At 42.6% G+C, this 11,592-nt stretch overlaps 2 protein-coding genes across 2 annotated transcripts; one reads left to right on the forward strand and one right to left on the reverse strand.

Moving 5' to 3' along the window:
• The first annotated feature begins 1,989 nt into the window (after nucleotides 1-1,989).
• Nucleotides 1,990-9,587, forward strand: LOC104441054 (helicase-like transcription factor CHR28). Its single transcript, XM_039300998.1, has 9 exons — nucleotides 1,990-2,055; nucleotides 3,636-3,707; nucleotides 4,840-4,914; nucleotides 4,994-5,891; nucleotides 6,567-6,697; nucleotides 6,833-7,051; nucleotides 7,633-8,256; nucleotides 8,370-8,579; nucleotides 9,263-9,587. The coding sequence occupies exons 1-9, from the start codon at nucleotides 2,020-2,022 to the stop codon at nucleotides 9,365-9,367; spliced, it is 2,370 nt and encodes a 789-aa protein (XP_039156932.1). The 5' UTR covers nucleotides 1,990-2,019; the 3' UTR covers nucleotides 9,368-9,587.
• A 430-nt stretch (nucleotides 9,588-10,017) lies between these two features.
• On the reverse strand, nucleotides 10,018-11,232 carry LOC104441053 (caffeoylshikimate esterase). The gene has a single exon (XM_010054053.3). It carries the CDS (start codon nucleotides 11,131-11,133, stop codon nucleotides 10,129-10,131), a length of 1,005 nt encoding a protein of 334 aa, XP_010052355.2. The 5' UTR covers nucleotides 11,134-11,232; the 3' UTR covers nucleotides 10,018-10,128.
• Nucleotides 11,233-11,592: the final 360 nt, after the last annotated feature.

Below are 11,592 nucleotides of genomic sequence, written 5' to 3' on the forward strand. Positions count from 1 at the left end.
AAAAGCTAACATTTTAGATCAGTTTATGAGGAAGGGGATAGGGATATGGATTGGATGCCTCAGTGGATTCCCATCCTTGATTAAATACACCTGTTTTTGATGAATGACTATTGAGGGATGAGGTTTAACCCCTTCATTTTTTTTTCTTCTTTTTCTTGTTTCATTGAATTGATAATTTTCCCACTTAAATGCGCCTGTGGTCCTAGTGGGCATGAATTCAGGTTGTTTCCTTAGTGGTCCCATTGTGTTAATGATGACTATTCGTCATTGTATTGTGGTCGGAATGGCTTATTTTGTGCAACGATATTTTCAAGAGACATTATGAACCCCTGAATGTCATTCTGCAGGGTACTTCAAATTATTCATCTTTCATGGCAAGCAGATCGGTTCCTCGTGGTGGCACCCACAATGATTCTCAGAGCGAAAGCTGTAAGTAATTTTTATAAGATAATCAGGCGTTGGAAGGTGCTGCTTATATCATCTGTGCAGTTAGATTAATGACAATTTGACTATGAGCTGAGTGACTCAGACTGTGGAAGGGTAAAACCTTCTGCGGAGTGAAATATTCTGGTGCACTTTGTTTGTTTGAGACTATGGACTTCTTTCCAGATTCACGAGAGAGTATGCTGATACACAGGTGTCTTGTTGCTGTGCATGCATCGTCTACTATTGCTTAATCTGATGCTAATTAATTCTTCTATTGTCAGAACTATATGGTTCACAGTTCTAGGAATTGGAATTACGATTTAGTATAGAAGTGGGCAGGAATTCTATTCTAAATTTATATCTGTCTTTTTGGCACCCATTGATGTATCTGCTTATTCTAGTATGAATGTATATATCCTAGTTGGCATATAACACAGTTCTTTATGCCTTTAACATATGTCTACATTTTACCTGCATTTTTAAAGTCTGTTTTTGGTTACTTTATGACTATTGCAGTTGCTTCCCGAGCTCCAGACATTGGAAATCATGATTTATTCAACAAGACTAGCAATGGAAATTTTGGGGCTCCTGAATATCGAAATGTGCACACGGAGATGCCTTTCCCCTCTTCAGATTTTTCTGTCTTTCAGGACCGTGATAGTTCCTTTGGAGACAATGTTTCCACTTTTGGCGATCCTCCATGGCTTCCTATGTATGGTGGCCATGGTAGTTTTTCCCCAATAAATCAAGGATCTATGATTGACGAAGAAGATGAGATGTTAAGGTTTCCAATTCACAGTCCATACTCAACTTCTAATCTGCCATTTGATGCGATGGGATGCAGCTCTAAGTATGAAGATCAGATGTTACCAAATAATGGAAATTATGTACTTGGTGTACAGGATGTTGCGCCAGAACAGCCATGCCAGTGGCCTCAATTGAGCTTGTCTAGAGAAAAGGACATAAATTGCATGAAAGATGAAAAATTCGATTCAATTTTTTCTGTGAATGATTCAGTCCGTTCTTCTGGAGTCATTGATGGACCCATTTGTGAAGAAAACTTTGGTGTTGCTGATGAGAAAGCTGTTTGGACCAAAGACTTTATGCAGGGTTCCTCTCTTTCAATTAATATGGTGAATCTGAATGACACCGTATTTGAAAAGGTTGAGGACGATGCCATTGCTAATGCATCGAAAAGGGCCCGTTATGCTGTGGATACTGCTGATGGTTTGACAACTATATCTTCCACTTACAATGTTTCAGAACAATCTTTTGCTTATGCTCAGCCATTCAGATTTGGCGAGAAGCATGTCGGTTGCAGCAAGAGTGAAAGCTCTAGTACATTGACTAAACCTAATAATATTGCCTCTCGCTCTTCGAGTTTCAGCCCCGAATCAACCGAGAGTAGCTCGATTGATTGCAGATCACGAGGTGATGATGACCCTGATATTTGTATCATTGAGGAGATGAGTCATCCTGCACCAACCCCTCAATCTGTAGCACCTGGAAATGGACTTGTATCTGACCAGGGAGCCTCTTATAATCTCTCTCTCTATAACAATGGAGTGGGTAGTACACCACGCCCCAAGGCAAATGCCTGAACAGTTAATTTTCCGAGCGGCATTGCAGGTATGATTAAATTCGTAGCATGTTGCAGGACATATCTGAAACATTATAATTCTCTCTCTGTATCCTTTTGTGTTTTGTCTTCCACATATCTTCCACGTGCAAATGATTTTTCTTTTACTTTTTTGTAGTTATAAAATGCCTTTCTTCTAAGTGTCCTAACCATTTAGTTTAGTGGTGAGATGAATTGATGAAAGCTTGTTCAGTCGGTTGAACTTTCAGTCTTTGGTTTCTTTGCTATCATCTCCTGAATATTTTATTTTTTATATTATTCCTCATTTGTTGATAAAGTACCCAAAAAATGCTGTTGGCCTGTCTGGAAGAACAGAATAGATATTATTGGAGTAAGTGTAATTTCAGGGGTTGATGCCCATGGAGGGTAGGTGGTGGCATTGTCATATCGGTAGATTTGTATGCTAGCATCATTTGGACTTTAGTAGGTGGTGCATGATGTCCAAGGGGCAAGGTGATATAATGGTTAATAAGGATCTTTGAATGGGAGATTGAATGGTAAGGTTGTCAAGTCAAGACACCTGAAGATTGTCCAGATAATAAGAGCTGTAGGGAAGGGATATATGACATAATTTAAGAGTTGCCATTAATGGATGTCTGGTATGGAGTGTATAAAACGGGGGAAATGCAAATCTAGCCAAGGAAGAGGTTTGACTCAATCTCTTTCTAGATTTGGGATGAAGAAAGGCCAAATAGCGAGTGATATAATTAGCTGCTGTATCAATTGAGCTACCCTTGGTTGATTGGGGGCTGTTATATCAATTGTGTAATCAATCCACCACGTCGATGGCCCAGCACCTCCCCTCTGAGCTCGACTGAGAGCAGAGTTGTCAGTGATGGAGATCTGTGGTGAGGGGCGGTGGAAAGCATAGTTAGTGAGAGTGGTAAGGGTGGAGACAACGACAACTGACTATGGGGGTTGTCTTGCGCAATGGCCAGCAATGCCATCACTGTAGGTGGCAAAGGGCCTCAGGGTGGCACAGTTGCACAGATGAACAGATGATGGGAGAGGAAGGCCACATGGATGGTTGAATCGCTCTGCGAGATGTTGTTAATCAGGCACTGGGATGGTACAGGGGTACTGTACGCAGGAACAGTAGCCCCATGCCCTTTGAAGAGAGATGATTATTCCTTGGCAATTTTTAGAGAGATGCATGTATTTATCCTTCTTTTTAGCTTCTAGGGGACAGATGTACTTTATAGGCCCTTCTTCATTCTCTTGGTTCTCTGAACTGCTCTTTTTTTTTCAAAAGCACAAAACAAAATCATATTTATTTGATTCTTTGTGGTGCACTTGAAGCTTTCATAAGATGCTTGGAAATTGTATACATGGGCTGACTTGGACTTGATGCTCCTGAATGTAATCTGATCTCTTACTCATTAAAGTGACGTGATAAGTAGCCCTGCTACAGTTGTAGACTATTTGCTTGCACTATGTTGTTCCAGCATGCCACTAGCAGAAAGCTAATAAACTCTGGGGGTGGACGTTATTTAAGTGAATAAAAGGATTAGTTGTCTTTTGCTTCCACCTGTTCTCTTTACATGAGACTATTGTTTGGCATGTTTTGCAGGATCTCTCTCAGCCAAAATCAGAAGAAACTCCACCTGACGGTGCTCTGGCAGTTCCTCTTTTGAGGCATCAGGTTGGAAATCCTCTTTTCTTTAAGCCCCTTTTCATGTGTTGTTTCATGGAGATCGATATGTTTAAATATATGTTATGATATATGTGCAGTGGGCACCGTAACATTTCAATTTATGTTTCATTGAGATAAGGTTCTTGTAGAGTTGCTATTTCTTTTTTTGGGCCAGGCTTGTAGCATTGCTGTTGAAGGTGTAACAAATGGCAGGGTTGTTGCATAAAATGGTGATGCCACATCTTAAAATAAATAGCCCTATAGGCATCTGTCATTATGGTGATTGTGATAGTTAAAAACATAACATGTCAATAGAGTAATGTAAGATGCTTGCTTTCTTAATTTTCTTCTATTGCTTTGCTTTGCCCAGGATTTGAAACTCAGGTCTTTGCTCCCATCCCAGGCTATGTGCCTGCTGGCTCTTCCTTAATTTTCTAATTTCTGAGTTTAATTTCACTGATTTTTTGGTCAAGTACTTTAGTTCCTTCAAATGTATTGTGACATGTAGATTGTGTCATAATATTGTGATGGGCTTTTGCTTGTGCTACTTCAAAGAGAACTCGATGACTGTTTATCTTATTTTCTGGTTGGGGTTGCACTTTACATGGATATTAGCTCTGGAGAAGACTAGAAGCATGATTTAGTTCGACTTAGCAGTCAGTTTCATGCTGTAGGACCAAAATCATCATCCGGTATTCTGATTGATGATTATGGCAAATATCTCTTGACAACCCACAGTAGATGATCTTGGGGTGCTTTACTGCTGAGAATATTGGTCTCTTAAATAATGAGAGACCTAGAAGTCATTTTCATGACTCCACGCCTGTTATGAAGTTCTAGGAACAGAAACAATTGTTATAGAAGGCAAATATTTAGCAATGATCCTTGATCAAGTCCAGTGTCATGTTGTACCATGTTGTAAAAGAAGTCCTACCATTTTGATGTTGTATATTATTGGAGGAGGCAATAATGGCCGTCATTTGCTGTTCTTCCTGCATAAATTGTTGTTTCCATGCAACTCTCTAAAGAATCTCCTCTAGTAAATATAGAACTTTTGCCATTTGGGTTTTTGACTATTTGTTGATTGGCAAGTAGTTTGTGAATCGCAGATTACTTAGTATTATCTCATATGCCCATGCAGAAAATTGCCTTGTCATGGATGGTGAAAAAGGAAACCGCCATAAATTGCTGTGGGGGAATTCTTGCGGATGATCAGGTCTTTATCTATCTCAGGTCCATCTCCTAAGGCTTCTTATGGTGATTCTCTTGGTGACTTTTTTTATATCCTTGTGCAGGGACTAGGGAAGACAGTATCAACTATTGCTCTTATACTTAAGGAAAGACCTCCAACCTTCAAACAATGTCAGGAGAATCCAAAGCAGGAGTTACAAACTTTTGATTTGGATGAGGATGAAAATGTTGACGGGGCTCCTAAATTAAACAATGCAAAGCTTGGCAGAGAGAACTTTCAAGCTCCACCAAGTGGGAGCTCTTTGGCACGAGGAAGAGGGAGGCCAGCTGCTGGAACTCTTGTGGTTTGTCCCACCAGTGTTCTGCGACAGTGGGCCGAGGAGTTGCATAACAAAGTAACGAGTGCAGCTAGCCTTTCTGTCCTGGTGTACCACGGGGGTAATCGGACAAAGGATCCTCTTGATCTGGCCAAGTATGATGTTGTCCTTACAACATATTCAATTGTCAGCATGGAGGTCCCTAAGCAGCCTCTAGTTGATAAAGATGATGATGAGAAAGGAAGACCAGCAGATCATGATCTTCCTCCTGCTGGACTTATATCTGGCAAGAGGAAGAAAGATGCTTTTAATCACGGTAAGAAAAGATCAAAGAATGGAAAGAAGATGGAGAATGAATTGCTTGAGTCTATTGCTGGACCTCTTTCAAAGGTCGGATGGTTTCGTGTTGTCTTGGATGAGGCTCAGAGTATTAAGAATCACAGGACTCAAGTAGCTAGGGCTTGTTGGGGTCTTCGTGCTAAACGCCGGTGGTGCTTGTCGGGAACTCCTATTCAGAATGCGATCGATGACTTGTATAGCTATTTCAGATTTCTCAGATTTGACCCTTATGCTGTGTACAAAACATTCATTGCCAGTATAAAAACTCCAATCCAGAGGAGTCCAACTAGGGGATACAAGAAGCTGCAGGCAATCTTAAAAACAATAATGCTCCGGCGCACTAAAGGTTTGCTGCTTAGTGTCAAAATGTGTGTGCATTTCTTGCGTTTGCTTGAAATAAATCTTGCTTTGGATTCTACATTGTGTTTTTTCCTTGTTTATATGTTGTATTTTACTGGCAACTTAATGTTTCTTTGTCTTTGTGGTGGTTAAGTTGGTTTTATAGTAATGATGTCAAAACCTTTTATCTTCATGCTTATATGGGACTCAACTATGTTATGTATCGTGTCATATTTACTCTTCAATATTTTTGTTTTAGGCTCACGAGTTATCTTGTCACTGGCATCACCGTCTTTGATTTGTCCACATTCTTTGTTGCAAGGCTGTAGGTGGTGTAGTTCACTTAGTTAAATGTGTTTTTTGTGGGTTCCTTCTCATTTTCACCTTTGCTTGTGCTTCTTCCCCTTAACATAAGTAGGGTCAAAGCTTCCCTGAGTACAAGGATTGTCCATGTTGAGTTGACATTGTGGTAAAATTGTTCAATATTTCTATGTTTCTGTTTCAAGAGAAAGTGCTAAATTCCTTTTCCCATGTTACGTGACATGTTTACTTCCATCTCTGTTTTTTTATTTCCTGAGAGGCTGAGATTAACTTTATATTCATGGTGGTTGTTATCTATCAATTCCTTACAATGTGTAGGTATAATTACTGATTAATCATGTAAATGTTTACCCTGTTTCAGGCACACTTCTTGATGGTGAACCTATCATAAACTTACCACCAAAGTTGGTGGAACTGAAAAAGGTGGAATTTTCGAAGGAGGAGCGAGATTTTTACTCGAAATTAGAGGCCGATTCTCGTGCTCAATTTCAAGTATGTGTTTACTTTTCTTCATTTTTGAGCCTAACATGTTGAAGGATGACATTCGTGAACAATTCTAATATCGCATAGCTTCTGCCCGTTTGCCCAATTGTGTTACTAACTCTGGAAGATATGTTCTTCTACCAGGAATATGCAGCTGCTGGGACTGTCAGAGAAAACTATGTGAACATTCTGTTGATGCTCTTGCGCCTTCGACAGGCTTGTGATCATCCCCTGCTTGTGAGGGGATATGACTTGGGTTCTCCATGGCAGTCACTTGAGATGGCAAAGAAACTTACTCAGGAGAGGAGAGTTTTTCTTCTCAATTGTTTGGAAGCTTCTTTAGCAATTTGCAGCATCTGCAATGTGAGTAATATATCTGTCTTTGTGCGTTTGTGCCTGCGTGTGTGTGTGGATATTTGTGCAGCAGAGGCAAATACCTGGTGCACAGTTAATGACATTTTTTTTTATGGTCCTTTGAGCCCCCTGAAATAGGACTGCTAGGTTTAGGAAATGAATCACATCATAAGACTTTGGGGGTTTTGACTCTAGATCGATATAAATGCTGGAATAAAATACCTTGATTGTGCTCTCTTTTCATTAAGACATAGTGAAGGCGAGGCAACTATAGGTAACTTTAAAAGGCTGCTGCTGCTGCAGTGACATTTTGAATGGAGTAGCAGGTTATTAAATGGAAAAGATTATTTTTCATAAATTAGTAGTTATGGGCCTCCTCAATTCCTGCTGTAAACTAGTCAAGTGACATGTCGTGTTTTAATGTCAAGGAGAATCTTATCATAGAACAGACAAGGGTGAATGATTTCAATCCCATGTTATCTGAGGTCATTTGTTTGTGGACTATAATTCTTAATAAGAGAACTGGTTGTTTTCAAGTTTGGTTTATGGTCAAGTGCATTCAAATGGTTGAGTTAATCCTTAATTTGTAGGATCCACCTGAAGAGGCTGTTGTTTCGGTATGTGGTCATGTATTTTGCAACCAATGCCTTTGTGAACACCTTACTGGTGATGATGGACATTGCCCCGCCACAAAGTGCAAAGAGAGACTCTGTATGTCTCAAGTGTTTTCCGGAGCTTCCCTGAAGAGTTCCATTGTTGATAATTGTGCACAGAACAGTCACCCTAGTAATTTGGGGTCTGAACTCCTAGAGACAGTTGACCCTCGTTCTTGGGGTCACCTGCATGATTCCTCCAAGATCAAGGCTGCTCTAGAGGTCCTGCAAGCACTGTCCAAGACACAGGATGGTGCATCAAGAAATAGTGATGAAGAGAATTCTTCCAATGTGGGTAGCAGTTACTCTGACGAGACATCCCCTCCTAGGAACATATGCAAAGATAATTCTTCTGAAGGAAATGTGTCTCTGAAAAAAGGTCCAGGTCTTTCAAATAAGCCAGCTCCGGAGAAAGCAATAGTATTTTCACAGTGGACAAGGATGTTGGATTTACTAGAAGGTCGCCTGAAAGATTCATCTATTCAATATAGAAGACTTGATGGTACTATGTCGGTTCATGCAAGAGACAAGGCTGTGAAGGACTTTAACACTCAGCCAGAGGTATGGACGTGCTGTTTCACACATTTATATTTTAATATACTGATGCAACACATTCACTCTGTATTGGCTGGAAGTCTTTTCTCACATTATCTGTTGTCCTTTTAAACCTGTAGGTTACTGTTATGATTATGTCCTTGAAAGCTGCCAGTCTAGGACTTAATATGGTCTCAGCTTGCCATGTTCTCTTGCTGGATCTTTGGTGGAATCCTACGACAGAGGACCAGGCTGTCGATAGAGCACATCGTATTGGGCAGACTCGTCCTGTTACAGTTTTGCGACTAACTGTCAAAGACACAGTTGAAGATCGCATCTTGGACCTACAGGTCAGATAGCACCCCTAGCTTTTATTGTTGCTTGTTGTGTCCATGAAATTTCTGGGTTTACTGGGCAGACATATATTTATATTTCGTGAATTAAATGAAAAGTCGAGTGATCTGGAGGTGGATTAAAGTGGTCAGGAATAGGATCAGGTGTTGGTGTCATATACACGTTAAACTTTCCTCACTGATGTGCATGTTCTAGAAACATAGGAGATAAAAAAAAAAAAAAAGGCCCCTGGTCTCTTCTTTTTCCCCCCAAATGAACTTGCCCATGTCACGCATGCTTTTCAGTTTAAATTTAACCCAAGTAACTTTGGTCACACCTGCATTTTTGTCACTGAAGAAAAAAAGACGGAATCCATTCTATAGAGCCTTTACATGGTGAACTGAGTTAGTTTGGCCATTGGAAGTTATGTCACCAAATATAAATTTGATGTGTTCTGAAACAAATGTTTTCAATTAAATAATACATCATCAGTCGGTGCAGTTTTGTGCAGTTAGGATGTTATCAGTTCACATTTATGGGTAACCTTCATCTTGACTTGCAATATGGTTTTGCTATGTTGGAGAATTTACTGCATGGGTATCTGTATATTAATGTGTTTTTCGTTCATCATTTATTGGGTATGGGGTTTCTTTTACAAAGTAGAGTCTGGTAAATGTTTTTTTGTTTGTAATGTCATCAGCAAAAGAAGAGACTAATGGTCGCATCTGCATTCGGAGAGGACGAGAAAGCGGGTCGTCAAACCCGCCTAACGGTGGAGGACTTGAACTACTTGTTTATGGCGTGATTCGGAAGGTCTAATTTTGCGGATCGCAACACATCATTTACTAACCTTAGTGCTGCCTGGTAGAGTTTGTTCTGAGTAGCGGCAGCGGCCTTATACTTAGTGATTTCGACAGAAGCGATTGGCTGGAGATTGATCAACTTTCCTGCTTCACCATTATTTGTTACTGTACAGCGCGCGACAGATAGCAACATCTAACAGTAAAGATGCAATTTTTTTTTCCCCTGAAAATGTAAATGATATAGGGTTTTTGTTCTATCTCTGTGCTCTCCTCCATTCCTTATTTGTATACGGAGATCACAAACTTGAGGTCAGTGAATTTGATAATTATGTCTTGCCTAGCTCGTATTCTGATCTTTTCTCGTACCCTTTACGAGAGTCTGCTCAGGGGAAACCAAGCCGACCATCCTCGACTCACTGTCATATCATTGTCATTGGTCCGTCGCCGTGCCTGTGCCCCTGCAGAGATAACTAGACCTAACAATGACTAATTCCTTATATCTTCAATAAGTCGCTAATGCCCATCAACTGCCTCAGGATCTAAAACTGAAAAAACATTCCTAGATGCGGCCGGAGGCGATTGATTCGACTCAGCGGGACTGCCCCCTATAGGGGAAAGTAACAATTGGTTCCATGACAAAAACACGGTGGAAGGAAGAGAATGTTGCCCTGGTAAACTTCTTATAAATGTCACGAAGGCAAATTGTCCCTTCGATCAAAATAAGGAATTGAAATAACAAAAGACTTTGAGAATTCTCCAATCATCATTGAATCTCGACACGGCGGTCGCATCTTTCCTCCAGCCAAGCCAGGATGTCGTGGCGCACGGCCGCGATGTTCTCCTCCGTCTCCCCGAACAGCAGCGAGTGCATCATCCCGTCGTAGATCCGGATCGCCTTGTCCTCGCTCTGGGCCTCCCGGTACAGCGCCTGGCTCACCTCCGGGTCGGTCACCGCGTCCTCGCTCCCGTGCAGCACAATGAAGGGGATCCGGACGTCCCCCAGCCTCCGGTTGAGGCAGTCCGTGACCCGCAGCAGGTCCAGCACGGTCCCGAGCCGCGGCTTCCCCCGGTACCGCATCGGGTTCATCTCCGCGACCGCCTTCTTGGCCTCGACCCGGACCGACTTCCTCATGATGTCGGCGGTCGGGACGATGGGCAGCGTCGGCATGACCCGGGCGACCAGCGAGAGCACCTGCGGGATCGGCCAGGCGGGCCGGACCTTGTCCGAGATCTTGCACATGGGCGCGACCAGGACGGCGCCCTGGTACGCCGCCGGGTCCCGGAACTGGATCAGCAGGCAGATCGCGCCCCCCATCGACTCCCCGTACAGGAACCGGGGCAGCCCGGAGAACCGCGGGTCGTTCTTGACGGAGTCGAAGTAGTCGATGGCGTCGTCGACGACGAGGTCGACGTCGGGGACGAAGGCGCGGAGGCCGGCGGAGCGGCCGTGGCCCTCGAGGTCGAAGGCGAAGCAGGCGAAGCCGTGCTGGGCGAGGAAGATCGGGGTGGCCTGGAACGTCCAGGTGACGTCGTTGCCGTAGCCGTGGACCATGAGGACGGCGGCGCGCGGGGGCGGGGCGGCGGCGGGGGGCAGCCAGGAGCGGACGAAGAGGGTGAGGCCGCGCGGGGAGGTGCGGAAGGAGCGGGTGCCGCGGACGCCCTGCTGCTCGAAGTAGGCGTCCTCGTCCTCGGGGGAGTTGCCCCAGAAGTTCTTGAGGTTCTTGTCGTTCGGACAACCACCTTCCTGCAGCGCAGCATCGTCGCCCATGAAGAATTCTGTGTTTGCGTGCGGTGTGGGGGTGATGATGATGGAGGGGGAAGAAGGGGGAGGGGAGATGTGTGGTTGGTTGATGAGGGAGGCTGGGAGGGTCCCTTAACTTTACGTTTTTGGTCGGCTGAGTATTTAATGTGCTCTATTCTTACAACTTGAGAGACTATTCCCTAAGCTTTTAGGTTTTTTTTTTTTTTTTTTTTGATTTCGGGGAAATTGCCCAAAACCACCCCCTGAACTTTGGGACCATCGGGCGTATTGTCCAAGAATTGGACTTTCATTTTACTATGGGTAATGATTCAAATGATCAATGAATTTTGACTTGATATGCAATGTGATTTATGAATTTTTTTATTTGTTCAACGTGATTTATAAACTTTAACCTGATATTTAATGTGATTTGAATTTTTAATTTATTTAATATAATGTTTAGATTTTCGTTTATAAATGAATTCG

The sequence above is a fragment of the Eucalyptus grandis genome, chromosome 8 (genome assembly GCF_016545825.1).
Source record: "Eucalyptus grandis isolate ANBG69807.140 chromosome 8, ASM1654582v1, whole genome shotgun sequence".
NCBI classification, from domain to species: Eukaryota; Viridiplantae; Streptophyta; class Magnoliopsida; order Myrtales; family Myrtaceae; genus Eucalyptus; species Eucalyptus grandis.